General features: G+C 36.4%; 1 protein-coding gene across 1 annotated transcript in view; it reads left to right on the top strand.

Annotated features, from left to right (window-relative positions):
• LOC142337955 (voltage-dependent calcium channel subunit alpha-2/delta-3-like) overlaps positions 1-18,178 on the top strand; it is a 202,868-nt gene that overhangs the window by 181,308 nt on the left and 3,382 nt on the right. Inside the window, exon 30 of the mRNA XM_075387588.1 lies at positions 8,167-8,368. Coding sequence (XP_075243703.1) covers positions 8,167-8,368 — 202 coding nt within the window. The remainder of the gene's footprint in view (positions 1-8,166; positions 8,369-18,178) is intronic.

Here is an 18,178-nt window from a genome sequence, read left to right on the forward strand (position 1 = left end):
CCTTTCTGTCACTTGGACTGATAATTTTGTTCTTTCATTTTTTGTTGAAATGTACCTCTGTATAGGACATTGCTTTGTTTTTGAGCAATATCCAAAATTCGAAACAGTCTCTAGGGTTGAAGAATTTTTCTGTGCCGAATTGTGGATGTTTGCAACAGCACTATTTTTGCCATGCCATTGCTTTTGCTTTATTATCAGTCTCTATCTCTTTGGAAATTGTACCTCAAAAGAAGAACTATGAAGAATCGGGGGCATGTGAACGTCAAATCGATTGAAATGTTTGGGTCGGCTATTTCCGGAGATGCAGGTTTTCATTTTTGCTTGCTTTTTTCGAGAACCTGATTGCTTTTTTGGGCATAATAGAGTTGTGAGGATCCTCTAAAACCTCTTCATCTTGTTGCTGCCTGCGGCAAGGGTGATGCTAGTTTTATATATATTTCGTTAGTTAATCTCAAATGATTTCCAATTTTCTAGGTTTTCTATGATTGATGTATATTTTTCGGTTTCAATTGCCGATGAACCTGGTGCTACTACGTCGTATAGCCCATCAAAACTCGTTTTTTCATCTTTTTTTCGTGTGCTTCTTTTTGGCAGGTTTTAGGGCGAGAGATGGTCCTGTTCGCAGTAACGCTATCGCTGTTGTGTTTGTTGGGTCCCATTTTGTTCAATTCACAGTCGTTTCTCCCGGCTCACTCCCTCCTTTTCAAACGCAATGGTTTGGTCAGCAATAACAGTTTTAAGCTCTGACTATTTTTTAATATAGGTAGGCAAGACAATTTATTCGAACGTGGAATCTTAGATATTTCACTGAGGCGCGTTTTTTTTTCATCCAAGATGTGCATCAAAAAGTGGTATATTGATGGTCTTTTGTCTGCTTAATCTGAGTCGATGTATTATGGAGTTTAATGATACCGTTAACTTAGAATTAATTATAACCGCCTCTGAAAGACATGATAACCGTCGTTTAACGGTTTGAATTAAATCGATGGCTCTGTGATAGTGCACTGGCGCCACGGTTAGCTCGTTACTGTTCTGTCTGCAAAACCATTTGCCCTCCTGTTCAGTTTGACATATAGTAAGGTCCAGTCGTATCCTGTGATATTGCGCGTAGAACAACGTGCCAAAGTAATTTCTCTGTAAAAATAAATCTATATGTCATAGCATTGGCACTATCAAGTGGGTCAGCGGTTGGAAATTTTAAGAGCTGATCAAAACATGCACGAAACAACTTTTCTTGGCTATTTTTGCATCAGATTGGTCCTCCAAAATCCTATTAGAAAACCTTTTTTAGGATTTCACATAATTTAAGTTGTTGCCATTTTGAAAAACGTTTCATAGGTTTCAGATTTTTACCCATATTCACATGCACTCGGCAGCCTCTAAAAAGTATACGGATTGCTTGTAGGGCCACCACGCATGTAACGCCATTTCTGCCATGCCCAACAAGTGGCAGGATGTGTGATGTGTATTGGTTCTACTTTAACGTCCTTGAATTTGGTATTGCGATTTTGTTTCTACACACACATCCTGTCTTTACGTGCAGGTCTTTCTAGAAACTGTAGTTGTAGGGCTATAATAGTTTTCATTGCTACTGACCCTACTTCCACACAATCCCTTCTTGCCTTTAATACAGAGTCCTTTGCTGTCAGGCTACCCGTGTTGAGAAATTCTTCGGATTTAAACATAAGAAATCGTCGGTTTTCGTCGCTTTTTACTTCGCCAAAACCGATCAAAGCCCTTACGTTTTTTTCGTCGTTTTGATCGGTTTTTGTCGGTATTTTAAGGTAAGAGTCGTCGGTTTTTGCCATTCTAAAAATCTCACAAACCGGACAGTCTCTGCTAGGATTCGAACCTTGGACCCCTATATTACTAGCCACCTTCTCCTCCACTGCACCACTTGTCCCTTTGTTTTACTCTATTTCTTTTGTATTTAAAACAAATTGAGACTGACAATACCGACAAAAAACGACAATAATCGACACTTCTTACTGCCAAAACCGACAGTACCGACAAAAACGTGGATAATCGACATTTCCTACATAAAAAACCGACGAAATCGACAAAAGTCGACCAAAAACGACAGTTCTTGCTTCGATTTCGTCGCAATTTCTCAACCCGGGTAGCAAGCAATGTGTTTGTGCAGAATAAATGTAAGGCGAAAATAAAGACATCGCTGTAGAGATCTGTGTTAGGAGTTAACTTTGGCCGATCGTTGCATCTGATATGGAGTTAAGGTGGTGGTTACAACTGTATGGGAATTTGAGGGACCAGCTTCATCCACGAGTCCTTACTTTGGATTGCGTGTATTGCTTTAATTGACCTAGTGTTTCTTCATCAGAACTATAAGTTGTTAAGACTGATATGAACCGCTTGACATTTTCGTTATTATTTTCTGTGTGAAAATTCCTTTTTTCCATGAAATTTTCGCAGAAATCCAAATTTCTTTGAGTTTTTTCTGATTACCTATTGTTTTTTTGCAAAATTTGGCATTTGTTTCTCAGTTCAATTGCCTTATTCGTAACGTTGTTTAGTAGAGTTTAATTTTGGCGGCACGAAAGTACTATTTTGTGGATTCAATTTCTACAATTGACTATTTTTTGAGGCAAATTTATTTTAGTTCGAAATATTGAGTCAAAAGCGTTTTTGTGCATTGTTTTTGTTGAGCACTTTTTATAAAATTGAACTGCTCATCGTATATATATATATATATATATATATATATATTATATATATATATTTATATATATATATATATATATATATATATATATATATATGTACATATACTCACAGCCTTTTATTTTGGTTCGCCAGAATTGTAGTCAATCGGTCACATTTTTGAGCTTGGCAAATGATCTATTGGAAATTTGAAAAGAAGTAGTAATCGATCAATTCATCCTGTCAGTCTACTGCTGTATGTTTTATTGAGTCTAAGTTTTCGTTTGATTGAAATATAAAACTCTATTATTTGTATTGATTTGAAATGCATCGACTTATAGATTTTGCTTAAAGTACGCTACTGGCCCTGCAACGACCTAAATTTCTTGTTCACTAACACTAAATCTTTAGTTGACATTATTCAAGAAACGCGACGGAAATGCCATTTTTGCCAGTCTTTGTGTGTTAATTTTTTTAGGAGCCGCTCATTATCATTGTTCCGATGCGACATATTTTATGCGAAGTTCTAGTTGTGTGATTGAAATTTTGTCTAATCTAGCCTCTGCTTTTTTCTCTTTGGTTGCAATAAAATCATTTTTTAACCTTCTGTCCGAATGAAATTCAAACTTTTCTTTACAAGTGGTTTTAGAGGATGACAAATTGGTGATGAAGAGTTTGTCGACTCGATGGACTGAGCCCAATAAAGATCTTAGTTCTTAAAATTGTCGGTGATTTTGACATTTGTATCGAATGAGTTTTAATTCTTAAGAGTTTTATTTCTGTTTATTGAAATTTTGTCCGATCCATTCTGATTCTCTTTTCGCGAAACAACTTTTTGCCAAGTTGATTCTAAGTTCTAAGATTGAGCTTACTTTTTTAGACCGTTCCTTGCTAGCTAGATATGTTCTTCGTAACTTCTTTTCTTCACGACCTTTACAAAATAAGCAATAGGTACTTTCTAAACCAATTAGTGAGCAAATGATTGTGTTTAAGATTTCCGCCAGTATGTCAGTTATGCCGTAGAAACCTGTTTTGAAGTAGCAAGTACCAGGCAGATTGTACTTAAAACACTGAAGTAGCAGTAGCGGCTAAAATCAGGGTGTAGATTTAATTGACCCTACCCAAAACGTAAATGAATTGACGAGAAATATTCTGTTTCTTGTGGCGCATTTGTGCTTATCTTTTGGATTTGCAAATCAATATTTTGCATTTGACAATTTGTTTTATGAACCGACTTGCTAAAGAGCTTTGAGTCTAGAATTAATTTGTTGACAGGTCCTTTTTGATTGTTATCAGAACTGGCAATATGAAAAACTAATCAGAACCACTTTAGGAGTTCTTAATATGACCTTCACAAAAAAAAAATTAGGATCAAATTTAACTTTTGGTTGCCGATGAATAGCGAATTTAAGTTGTGCCCTATAATTTTTGCGTATATTTATGTTTCGATTATTTTTGCGTATTTAATAATAAGTTTTGATTTTACTGTTTGCTCTATTGTTTTTGAATTTTTTAGCTAACTGTGAAATTTAGCTTGCTACTTCCATTGAGAAATAGTAAAACAAATTGAAAAAAAAACAATATAATGAAACAAACGTAGTTAAATTTCGAGAAGCAAAAAATTGAAAATCAAGTTGCTTGCAGCCCAATCAAAAAAGATCAAGCAAGATTGGCTTTATACAAGCTCCCAAAATTAATCACAAAAGAATTATGTTTGAATAAACGTTTACTCAAAGACAGTTTGCGTGAAATAAAGATGAAAAGCAAAGCAATTTTTTTACCAAATGAGTGCAGTTTTTTACGTTAATGTGAAGAGCTTACAACAAGCATTTCGCCAATCGAAACACATTATAGTACAAAAAGTTACTACCCCAATGAGCAATATCAGCACTACAGCTAAACTGTCGCAATTGTCGTAATTCTACGCAAAGCTTCCGTGACGACAAAACACGAAGAGAATCGCAGCTAGGAGAAAGTATGAAAAAGGCCTCTACCAAAACAAACAACACTATAAAAAGTCGGAACCACAGACGGTGGTGCTTTAGGTTCAGTTGAATTATAGAGATTGGAGGTTTAATCACACTCAAGGAAATGCGATCAAGTAAAGTTAACGTCAATATGGACCGTAAGTACACGTTCCAAGAGACATTTAAATGGGCTCGACTCTTCTTGCTCGAAACATCAAAGTGCGCAAAACATTTACCATCTACACACGCCATTTGCCTGTCATAGGTAAAACAGACGCGTGAGTTCGAACATCAGTTATCGCAAAAACTTGAGCCATAAAGCATTTAACATAGTTTTCTCTGCATGTGCGAAGAGAATCTATGATACCGTCAAAAGCGATTAACGAGAAAATTGTTGCCCACAAGGTTTAACTACAAAGAAAACGTGACTGTTGTAATAAAGAACGTAACATAAAATGCTGACACTTGACGGTGCATTTTCATTGAAGCCCTCGATCGATCAATTTGAGGGCAATGAAAATTTGTTTTGCAATGATGTTGACAAATTAGGTTTCTCAGTGGCATCTCCAGCGTTGGAGGAGGTCTTGTAATCTTCCGATTTTTTTCAATTGATTAAGTGTCACTGAATAAACACAAAAACTCAATGCAGAGCTGAATACAAAAGCTTAGTTACATTTGCCAAAGTCAAAAGAAGAGACATAAAACAATTGGTTTGTCTTCGTATATCATTGTGAGAGAGAACGAGAAAAGCAGACGTGCAAGAGTTTTTGCTAAGCAAGAAACTAATTTCAGTTGCGGATTTTCAACTTAGTTCTTAATTGTTGGCATAAATTTATGGTTTATAGTGGTTTATTTAGTTGTAGTAAAAAAGTGCTCGTTCAAAAACCTTTTTGACCAGTAAAAGCAAATATTTAAGACTCTTCTTAAATATTTAATTTGAAATATTTCAATCACCTTTTTTATTACTTTGTCTTGTCGTTCGTATTCTTCTGTGTATTCTTCTTACTTATTTATTGCATTTGTGTCAGTTTTCAAGTTGAACGTAGTTCTTCAGATTTTTTGAGGTCTTTGTTTTATTTGCTATTTTTTTATTCCTGTTGATTGTTGTCCATTTTGTCTTTTTAAATTTTGAGTGCTTTTTTGAATATTTTTTTGCTCCACAATCTTAAACTGTAATACTTCAAAAGCCGTTTCCATTTAATAAAAAGGACAATTTTGCAATTTTTACTAGATTCTTAATTCTTCCTTTTTTTATGTTCTGTGTTTACTTGACTGCTATAAGTTGGGTGGCTGATTGAATGGCGGGCAATATCAGCACTACAGCTAAATTGCCACAATTCTTGTAAGCATTAAGCTTTCCTTTTAGATTAGTAAAGTAGACGTATTTCTACACGAAGCTTTCTTGACGAAAAAACGCGAAGAGAACCGCAGCTCGGACAACGCAAGTAAAAGGACTCTAGCAAAACAAACAATACTACAAGAAATAGTAGGCATCGACGGTGGTGCTAGGGTCAGTTGAATTATAGAGATTGGAAATTAAATCCCACTCAAGGAAATGCGATCAAGTGAAGTTAATGCCAAAATGAGTCGTAAGTACACGTGAAACATTTTATTGGTCTTGTGTCTTCTTGCTCAAAAAATCAAAATGCAGGAAAAATTTACCATCTACACAAGTCATTTGCCTGTCAGCTAAAAGAGATGTGGGAGTTCGAACATCAGTTCTTGCAGAAACTTGCACGCTGAGGAGCCAAAAAGCATTAAGCATAGTTTTCTCTGCATATGCTAAAAAAGTCTATGATACCGTCAAAAAACGATTTACGAGACGATTGTTGCCCACAATATTTATATACAGAGAAAATGTTACTGTTGTAAGAAAGAACGTAACAAAAAATGCTGACAAATGACGGCGCATTTTCCTTGAAGCTCTCGATCATTTCGAGGGCAGTGAAAATTTGTTCTGCAATGATGATGACAATTTAGGTTTCTCAGTGGCATCTCCAGCGTTGGAGGAGGTCTTGTAATCTTCCGATTTTTTTCAATTGATTAAGTGTCACTGAATAAACACAAAAACTCAATGCAGAGCTGAATACAAAAGCTTAGTTACATTTGCCAAAGTCAAAAGAAGAGACATAAAACAATCGGTTTGTCTTCGTACATCATTGTGAGAGAGAACGAGAAAAGCAGACGTGAAAGAGTTTTTGCTAAGCAAGAAACTAATTTCAGTTTCGGAACATTAACTTAGTTTTCAATTGTTCGCTTAAATTTATGGTTCATCGTGGTCTTTTTAGTTATAGCAAATATAAAAAGCCATTTAATAGCCTTTTTTGACCAGTTGAAGCAATTATTTAAGACTTTAAGATGCAATCTTCATCTTCTTTTGTGACATTGCTTTGTCGGTCGCTTTTTCAGCAATTTTGGTATTCTTCAGACATCTTTATAGCATTTGTGTCGTTTTTCAAATTGAACGTAACTGTTTCGGGGTTTTTGAGGTCTTTGTTTTATTTGCTATTTGTTTTACTTCATGTTGACTGTCGTCCATTTGTCCTATTTTTTTTTACATTTTGAGTGCTTTCTTGAATAGTCTTTTTTTCTCAATCTTAGGCTGTATCGCTTAAAAAAGCCGTTTTCATTTAAATAAAAATAGAGATTTGTAAGTTCTGCTAGATTTTTCATTCTTCCATTTTTTATGTTTGTGTTTCCCTGTCGGCTGTTAGTTGAGTGGCTGATTGAGCGGAAGCGGCATTAATGGGCTGTCTTAGAACAAGCGTTGGGAAAAGGCGTGTTGTAGGTATTTCGGTTAAAAAATATTTATTTTGATTTTCTCGAAAAAGAGTATTGGTGTAACACAGTTTTTTTTGCTGCAGCAAATTTATTTTAAAATTTTTTAAGTTTTGTTTTAAATTGCTTGAAATGAATATTGACTTCTTTCTTTTCAAACCGGTACCTCTGCTTTGAAATGCAACCTTTTAACATTGGAGTTTAACAGCCGCTCAGTTTGTAATGTATAGGAATTAGGAACCGGCGGAAAAACAAATGGTGAAAATTTCATTATGAGGATTGATCCCATTTGAATCCCTCCTTCCTATCTACACTACAGAACAATCGCATTCTTATCAAACCCCCTGTCGGCCCTTCTCCAACCATCTACCTAACCCCCCCCCCCCCCCCCCACATACTCGCTATAGCTATTCCTTATACATACCACCCTTCCGACATACCTACCCCGCACCAGACAACCACCACTAACCCTTTCACCTACCTACTAACTACCTATACCGCCCGACCTAACCTCGTTCTTAACTAAAATTTGTTGCTTCTAAATATTGGTTGTTTATACTTATTTTTGTTATCTTTCCGTGATAGTTAGTGTTATTTAAGATTTTTTTATGTCACGATTCTTCGAGTCGTTTCCGGTATTCTACCGGCTATGTTTCCTGTTTTCTGTTATTAGATGATAGTCGTTCACTGAATTAAGACCTAATTAACGGTTCATTTTGAGGTCTTTTAACTAGAGGTCTATTTTGATGTTTCTTGATGTTAGGAAGATGCTGTACAAGGACCTGGAAGGTACTAATTTGGTTCTGGTTGCTGTCATCAACGCTCCCAATTGCGAGTGTGACAGGGAGCCATTCCAGCTGATGAAGAGTCGGAAGGAGTACGCCAGTACTCTTGAGAGGTGTGACCGGATGCTGTTCCAGAAACACCGCAGCAGACCTCCAATGTGCCAGAACTACCACGATAAGGTAGCCTGTCCTATCCCAGGTCTAGGTGCAGACTTATGAAAAGACAATACTCGACAAAAATGTACTATGAAAAGACCGTAGACTCATTTGAGCTATGAAAAGACTTTAGCTGGACTTTAAGACATTCTGGACTTTAGCTGGACCCAAAATTTTACAAAATACTTGGGCTCGAACCAAAATTGGGGCTGGATTTAAGCTCCACACAATGTTTGCAAACAAAGTCGAGTTAAAGTCTATTCATGGGTCCGTCATTGGTCTTTTCTTGAAATTTTACGTGCAATATGGCTTATAGGGTTGTCAGCATGTTTGGTCCTTCATCTTTTATGATTCAGAAGAGCCACAAATCCTTCAAAAACCTGCATTATTTTTTGAAAAAGATGGCTCATAATTTTGGAAGGGAAAACAAACTGAAAAACGCCGAATTTTTGTCCTGGCTAATGGGACTAGGACTAATACAGTTAAGCTAGCTGGTTTCATTGAATCAAATAAATTGGTAATATAATCAAGCTGCCATAACTCTTTATCTTAAGATTTGACAAAATTCTTCAGGCTGTTGACAGTTTTCCAACTGTTCTTTAAGTTGGACTGCTCTGCAAATCTATTTAGTCTTGCTCCGGTTCAGTTTCTGTATGCACAGAAGGAGAAAAAAATAAAGGTTTCGAAATCCGAAAGAAAACAGAAATTTGAAAAAAAACTAATGGTGGACCCATTAAAATACCCTAATTCCACTTTGTTCGTTATGAAATGATTAATGGTACACCCTTGAAAAGACCTGAGCTGTACTTCGTTTGTTATCAAAAGACTTTAGCTTGACCCCTGAAAAGATATTAGCCCGACTTTAACCAGGAAGCTCGGCCGTGTAATTATAGTTCATATTGGCCACCCTACTAGACTTTTAAAGTCTTTTCATAGGTCGATCCTTAGTCCTGGGATAGGTCTGCCTCATAGAGTTGAAATAATTGGGGGCTTCAAAAGATTGTGAACAGAGTACAAAAAAAACTTACAGAAAAAGCACATGAACTTAAAAGCTGTAGAACAAAAGCACATGAAATGGAGCTACACCAATACAGCGCTGGTTTTCCAATGACCTTCTTGATGCGCTCAATTGCCTGTTGTAAAAGGTAACATTCGATCAATTCAACTTCATTGGTATAGTAGAATGGCGGTAAGTATTCCCAGAACAATTTTCTCCAAATGTTGTTGAGTAATTGCGGCACGTTCTTCCAAACCTTCATGTCGGTTTGCTTGGTTGACCGGAAGACACAGTGTGAAAGTTAAATATGAGGATGCAGGGGCAGAAAATGGTTCGGCGTCAACCGTTCTTCATTTTCCATTGCGTTCTACACATTGATAAGATCTCTGGAATGCATCATAGATTCTGCTTCAACTATGAATGTGCGAAGCACGTCCAAGGTAATTCTCTCACATACCCTTGAAATATCAAGACTTTTCGCTCGATGCTCTGGAGCAATCGCTTGCAAGCGCCTCCAAAAGGAGGCGGGCATTAGGGTGGACTGAAGTGCCTGCCGCTTGTTGCTCTCTGCTGTAAGTTCTATGTGAAGCATGTCTTTGTTAAGATCTGCCGAACAATTTTTGAGTTTTTTCTATTTTTTATCTAGCAAACCCAATCGACCAACCGTTGTTCACTGTACAAGTAAACGGGCTGGAATCTGTACGAAACGAAGCGGCATCGGGAAAACTGTCTGTAACCTCTATCATATGCAAGTTTCAAAAAGAGCAGCCTGAGTTACGAGACAAATGAAAATGAGGGATGAGGTCCTTTTGTCTCTCAAGTTTTTTTTGTTTTTTCCTCTTCAATTTCCCTTTTAAATATAATAGAAATTAGTATTCAAGTTTTACTTTTTCCTCGATAAAACAGGGTCTTAAAATTTTCAGTCCGTGGATGGCAAAAACAGACTGTTTGTTTATAGTTGAAAAAAGGCAATCAAAAAGCGATGCCGTGAATGTCGCGTTTCGAAACGGCAGCGAAAAATGAATTTCTACCTAATGCTTTGAAATGTTTTGCATCGAGCAATTAAATAATACTTTTGCTGTTCAAACGCTCTAGCGTTTTTGCTCCTTAATGTACACAGATACGATGAGCATGATCCGTGATGATCAAGTTGAGATCACCAAAAGCAGAAACTGTCCTCTCACAAGCGTAGTGACTTCGTTTTTATATACCACGGGGTTTAGTGGCCTGTTTTGAATTTGGAGTCCAATTTGCGGCTATGATTTGTCAATTTTATTGCGGACGGGAAGCTGTTGCTTTGCGACATTTGTATCAGCTAAGTTTTGGATATCTTATTGTCTTTTACGGTGTGCTCATGTTGGGTAGAGCTCTGTTTTTTACCCTCTAGGACAGGTGAAGACAGAAACTAGCGTTATGGAAAGTTTCACCGCGTTGACAATTGTTTAGGATCGACTATTGTTGGGTTGGTTCTTGCTGTTGATCGTGTTGTCCTAGCACAAAGTAGTAATAAGTTTTTACTTCTACACGAAACACCTTTTGCAGACAGAAAATATGATTGCCTAAACTCTTTTTGATCATATCTTTAGCTTCTGATCCACGCGTACCACGATCGGCTGGTTTCATGTTAGTTGCAATGCGGTACCAGATCTTAGGTTTTTTTTGGTAAGGTCTGCAATGCGGTTTTGCCACAAACACTCGTTGTTTCTGGAGGAAACACTAGAAAAAATAATCCTGTCGAGGTCAACAGATGCTTCAAGTTCCACCTTTGGGTTGCTCAAACTTTTAATGGACGCTATTTTGGATTTTTATATATCCGAATGAAGTTTTTACTTCACTGCTGGTATTTATTAAGCTCTTAAGGCAACAATTGAAGCATCAGCAAGGACAGACGCGCAACTGGCTGTCTTTTTCCACATGTTTTCTTATTTGTCTTAAAATTTCAAAATGAGACATAGAGAGAAAGCTATTCATGGCCTTTCGCAAGGGGTATAGAGGCTCATTTATTTAGGGTTCAAACCATTTTCTACTTAGGTTCCGTTGAGTGCAAAAGTTCGCTGGTTTTAAAAATTTCTGTTGCGCGTAAAAATCAGCCTCTTTACCCAAATGTTCTTAGTCTAAATTAGCTGGTTTCAGTATCCTGATTTACGTCAGTCTACAATCTCAGCTTCCGCAGTTTCTGGTAAACATTAATGTCAAAGTACAAAAAATGCATCGCACACCTAGTTTAACGGAATAATATTGCCTTCGTTAACTTTTAAAGTAGTAGTGCTGCAATCTGTTGTTATTTGGAAATTTTCCTCGAAACGATTTTGTGGGCGAATTGTATTTGGTTGAGTTTTTCTTTGAAAGCATTTCCTAATTAATGCTTGGATATTAAACAGTAGTTGAAGACTGGCTTTCGCGTTTGAGCTCTAGATAATTCGAAACAGAGTCCAACAAAAAATTAAATGGACCGCCAAGGTCAAAGAGAGCTTATGTGCCAAACTTTAAGTGCCGAATTTAAAAAGACTTTTTCATCTTTCAAAAAAAGATACGACGAGTAGCTGTATCTTCTCAAATCAATCTTCATTGAAATGGGTAGCTGATTGATGTTGAAATTTAGTCCCAAACATCTTTAGTTCAAATTTTCAATTATCGACAACTTTTTAATATCGTTGTTGTCAAAAATCTTTCCCTAACCTTGATTGTTTTTCATTTTGAATTGTGCCCTTCTTTTCTCAGCTGCTTATGGGTTGTGCAATGTTGTGTGGTAAGAATTATTACATTCATCACAACGCATCATATAATGACAAGGATCTCTACAATGGTGATTGTCTAAACAGATTGTACACAAGCTGTCTTTGTGGATATTTTGAAACAGATCTTCAGCGAAAAATTGGAAGATTTCAATAAAATTCGGTCTGTGGCCTTGACCACATTTTGTGTAATCTTTTACAAATTGTTGCCCTCTGACCGAGGTGTTGTAAATTTTTTTTACCTATTCAAAATAGTCCCTTGCGATGGTTTTAAGCGTGAAAGTTTTGGATGCTATTGAAACCCTTATGTGCTATCTTTACAAAAAACAATTGTTTATGTTTTGATTGGAATTGTTGGTTCTCTTGTCCGGCTTTACTTTGTTATAAATTTTGGCTTGAATATCAAGCCGTTTCTCAAACGGAACAAGTGAAATTGATTTAGTTTTCTCTTTCTAGTTGTATTCAGTTAATTTAAGAAGAAAACTGTCGGTAATTTTTTCTTCCGCTTTCTTCAATAATGTAGACAATTGAAAATTCTCACAAAAACTTTAAAAATTCTGAATCAGTCTCCTCGGGAATGAAAAAATATTAAAGGGCGACTTATTGAAAGAATAATGAGTTTTGAAGTTCTCTAATTGGTTGATGAAAATAGTCACTACCGCTAAAGATTCCACAAAATGGCTCATTGTCTCATTGACGGTATAGTTATAATTTTCAGGACTACATGAGTAAGCGTATACCAGCTTCTTTGCTTCACCTGACTCTGAAGTTTCTAGGGAAAATGTTTTTTGTTACAGTTATTGAAACCTAATTGTGAACCATAGGAAAAAATTATGGATCTCTTCGTGATAATGCATGAGGTTACCAGTAAAATGTTGAAGTTTAGGAGCTGCAACTTGGTCGAACACTTTGTTCGAAGGATTTTGGCTGCAATTTGGTCTTGGACATTGGCGCGCAAATTGTCCAGCACTACTCACGACTGGAGTCTGATGAAGTATTGAAATTGAATTCGGCGTGATGTTGATAGAAAAATGATTGGGTGGGAAGCAAAATCGCATTGATGTTTCTCGTTGGTGATCCACTCATTAAGAGCGGATTTAGCCTCAATGTTACTGATACGCAAAAGATATGAAAAACTGTTGTTTTTAGTTTCTTAACAGCAACCCCTAAAGAGATTTTTAAAACGGGATTGAAATAACAGAATGGTTTGTCACTTTTTGAGCAAATGCTTTCTGAGTTTTTATGAGCTGTATTTCGCTCCGCATACGGGGCTTGAAAATGGCTTGCTGCTCTGGAATAACCGAATGGTAGCCAGCAGGCTGTGGAGTTGCGAAATCAAAAATTGGAAAGACGTTTGTGAGGGTTTTGTTCTTCCCATTGTCAATTGGACTGACGTTCAAATAGATATCTGTTTCAAAAAATTATTTTTAGATTTTTTCAGTGACTGGAGGGCCAATTTTGTTGTTGAACGTTGCTGTTGGTACATGCAGCATGCGTTCTGTTGAATTGTTTTTGGCATTTGCAATCTGGTTTTGGACATTTACGGGCGAATTGTCCAGCACTAGACAAGACTGGAGCCTGATACTGTATTGCAATTGAAGTCGGCGTGATCTTGATAGAATAATGATTGGGTGGGGGGTAAAATCGGCATTTTTGATTTTTCTCATTGGTGACACTCTGATCAAGAGCGGATTCAGCCTCCATATTACTGATACTTCTTAAGGGATATCACAAATTGTCGTTTTTAGTGTTTTAGCAGCAGCCACTGAAGAGATTTTTAAAACGGGATTGAAGTTGCAGAAAGGTTTGCCACTTTTTGAGCGATTGCATTGTGCGTTTTTAAGAGCTGTATTTCGCTTTGCATAGTTTGCTTGAAAATTGCTTGCTGCTCTGGAACAGCTGAATGATAGCAAGCAGGCTGTAGAGTTGCTAAATCCAAAAATGGAAAGATGTTTGTGAGGGTTTTGTTCATCCCATTGTCAATAGGACTGACGTTCAAAGAAATTATATGTTGCAAAAAAAATTGAGATTTTTTTTCACTAACTGGATGGCCTGTTTTGTTGTTGGACGTTGCTGGTGGTGCATGCATCATGCGTTCTGAGATGTTTTGCTGGTCTTGCAACGTTGTGCGGTGAGAACTAATACAATCATGACATCGCTACATGGAGGTACAAGAATCTCTAAAATGGTGATTTTCTGAACAGTTTATACTCAACTTGTTTTTGGGGATATTTTGAAATTGTTCTTCAGCAAAAAATTGGACGGCTTTAATGAAATGTGGTCTGTGACATTGACTAAAATTTGCGTGCTGGTTTGCAAATTGTTGCGCTTTGATCGAGCTGCTGTAATTAATTGCTTGAATATGAAGCCGTTTTTCAAACGGAATAAGGGAAGTTGATATAGTATTCTTTTTCAAGTTTTATTCAGTCGATTTAAAAAGAAAGTGATGGGTATTTTGCTTTCTGCTTTCTTCAATAAAGTAGACAATTGAAGAGCCTCACGAAAAATTAGAAAAATTTGAATCCGTTTTTTCGGGAATGAAACAAATTAAAGGATTGCTTATTGTCAGAATAATGATTTTTCAAGTTCTATTTTTGGATGATGAAACTGTTCGCAAACATTGAAGAGTCCCCAAAACGGCTCATTATCTAATTGACGGTTTAGTTATAATTTTCAGGAATACATGAGTAAGCGTATATCAGCTTCTTTGTTTCACCTGACAATGAAGTGTCTAGGGAAATTGTTTTTTTTGACAGTTGTTGATAGGTCATTGTAAACCATGGAAAAAGTAATGGATCCTTTCGTGCTAATGCATGGGTTTACATTAAATACTTTGCAGTTTAAGGGTTGCAACTTGATCGAACTTGTTTCGAATGATTTTGGCTGCAATGTGATTTTGGACATTAACGGGCAAATTTTCCAACATTAGCCAAGAATGGAGCCTGATGCTGTATTGTAATTGAAGTCGGCGTGATGTTATTCGAATAATGATTGGAAGGGAGGGTAACTGGCCTTTGTGATGTTTCTCATTGTTGACACTCTGATTAAGAGCGGAGTCAGCCTCCATGTTACTGATACGCAAAGGATATCACAATTGTCGATTTTAGTGTTTTAACAGCAGAATAATAATTGTTTATTTTTTAATTGAAATTCTTGGTTCTATTGTCCTGCTTTTTTTGTCATAAATTACTGACTTGAATATCAGGCCGCTTTTAAAATGGAACTAGAGAGCTTAATTTAGTTTTCTTTTTCGAGTTGTATTCAGTCGATTTAAGAAGATAGTTTTGGGTAACTTTTTCATTGCTTTCTTCAATAAAAAAGACAATTGAGTATCCTCACGACAATTTAGAAAAATCTGAATCAGTCTAATGAGGAATCGAAAAAAAATAAAGGGTAGCTTATTGTATGAATAACGATTTTTCAAGGTCTCTAATTGGTTGATGAGAGTGGTCACAGCCACTGGAATGTCACTAAAACGGCTCATTTTCTCATTGACGGTTTTGTTATAGTTTTCAGGACTACATGTGTAAGCGTGTACCAGCTTATTTCTTCAACTGACACTAAACTCTCTAATTAAACTATTCTTGGTGACAATTATTGAAACGTTATTATGAACAATATGAAAAAGTGCTGGATACCTTTTTGATAATGCATGGAATTACCAATAAGATATTGAAGTTTAGGGGCTGCAACTTGATCGAACACATTGTTTGAAAGGATTTTGGCTGCAATTTTGTTTTGGACATTGACGGGCAAATTGTCCAGCACTAGCAAGATTGGAGCCTGATGCTGTGTTACTATTGGAGTCGGCGTGAGGTTGTTAGAAAAATGATGGGGTTGGAGGGAAAATGGCATTGTAGATGTTTTTTAGTTGGTGACACTCTGATTAAGAGCGGACTCAGATTACAAGTAACTGATACGCAAGGGATACCACAAATTGTCGTTTTTAGTGTTTTAACAGCAGCCATTGAAGAGAACTACGAAAAAGGATTGACGTAACAGAATGCTTTGTCGCAAAATCTGCTTTTGGAAAAATGTTTTTGAAGGCTTCGTTCTTCCGATGGTCAATTGGACTGACGTTCAAATAAATGATATCTTGCAGAAAACTATTTTGAGATTTTTTTTTCAGTGACTGGAGGGTCTTTTTTGTTGTGAATGCTGCTGCTGGTACATCCAGCATGTGTTATGTTGAATTGTTTTGCTAGTTTTGCTAGTGCTGAATTGTTTTGCTAGTGCATAAATTACTGACTTGAATATCAGGCCGCTTTTAAAATGGAACTAGAGAGCTTAATTTAGTTTTCTTTTTCGAGTTGTATTCAGTCGATTTAAGAAGATAGTTTTGGGTAACTTTTTCATTGCTTTCTTCAATAAAAAAGACAATTGAGTATCCTCACGACAATTTAGAAAAATCTGAATCAGTCTACTGAGTAATCGAAAAAAAAATAAAGGGTAGCTTATTGTAAGAATAACGATTTTTCAAGGTCTCTAATTGGTTGATGAAAGTGGTCACAGCCACTGGAATGTCACTAAAACGGCTCATTTTCTCATTGACGGTTTTGTTATAGTTTTCAGGACTACATGTGTAAGCGTGTACCAGCTTATTTCTTCAACTGACACTAAACTCTCTAATTAAACTATTCTTTGTGACAATTATTGAAACGTTATTATGAACAATATGAAAAAGTGCTGGATACCTTTTTGATAATGCATGGAATTACCAATAAGATATTGAAGTTTAGGGGCTGCAACTTGATCGAACACATTGTTTGAAAGGATTTTGGCTGCAATTTTGTTTTGGACATTGACGGGCAAATTGTCCAGCACTAGCAAGATTAGAGCCTGATGCTGTGTTACTATTGGAGTCGGCGTGATGTTGTTAGAACAATGATGGGGTTGGAGGGAAAATGGCATTGTAGATGTTTTTTAGTTGGTGACACTCTGATTAAGAGCGGACTCAGATTACAAGTAACTGATACGCAAGGGATACCACAAATTGTCGTTTTTAGTGTTTCAACAGCAGCCATTGAAGAGATTTACGAAAAAGGATTGACGTAACAGAATGCTTTGTCGCAAAATCTGCTTTTGGAAAAATGTTTTTGAAGGTTTCGTTCTTCCGATGGTCAATTGGACTGACGTTCAAATAAATGATATCTTGCAGAAAACTATTTTGAGATTTTTTTTCATTGACTGGAGGGTCTTTTTTGTTGTGAATGCTGCTGCTGGTACATCCAGCATGTGTTATGTTGAATTGTTTTGCTAGGTGGTGCAAAGATGTGCGGTGAGAACCATTACATTCATGACAACGCTTCAAGGACAAGGGTCTCTACATTGGTGATTGTCTAAAGAATTTGTACACGAGCTGTCTTATGGATATTTTGAAATTGATCTTCAGCGAAAAGTTGAAAGTTTACAATAAAAACCGGTCTGTGACATTGACCAAATTTTTTGTGCTCGCTTGGAAACTTGCACTTTGATCGAGCCGCTGTAATTTATTTTTTACCTATTCAAAATAATCATTTTAGATTATTTTAAAAATTGCACATTTTGGATGCTATTGATCCCGTTATTGTGTTATCACAGCAGAATTAAGATTGTTTAGGTTTTAATTGGAATTGTTGGTTCTATTGTCCTGCTTTACTTTGTTATAAACTCTGGCTGGAATATCAAGCTATTTTTCAAAGCCAACTAGGAATATTGATTTGGTATTATTTTTTCGAATTCATTCAGTCAATTTAAGAAAAGAATTATGGATAAAATTTGTCGTCTGCTTTCTTCAATAAAGTACACAATTGAAGATCCCACAAAAACTTTGAAAAATCTGAATCAGTCTCCTCGGGAATGAAAAAATTTTAAGGTTGGCATATTGTAAGAATAATGATTTTTCAAGTTCTCTAATTAATTGATGAAAGTATTCACAACCACTGAACTGTCCCTGCATGGTTTTTTAACTCATTGGCAGTTGTGTCATATTTTTCAGGACTGCATGAGTTTGCACGTACTGGCTTCTTTGCTTCAGCTCACACTGAAATGTCTGGGTGACACTCTGATTAAGAGCGAATTCAGCTTTCATGTTACTGATACGCAAGGAATATCACAAATTGT

This window comes from Convolutriloba macropyga, chromosome 4 (assembly GCF_964194025.1).
Source record: "Convolutriloba macropyga chromosome 4, txConMacr16.3, whole genome shotgun sequence".
Taxonomy (NCBI): domain Eukaryota; kingdom Metazoa; phylum Xenacoelomorpha; order Acoela; family Convolutidae; genus Convolutriloba; species Convolutriloba macropyga.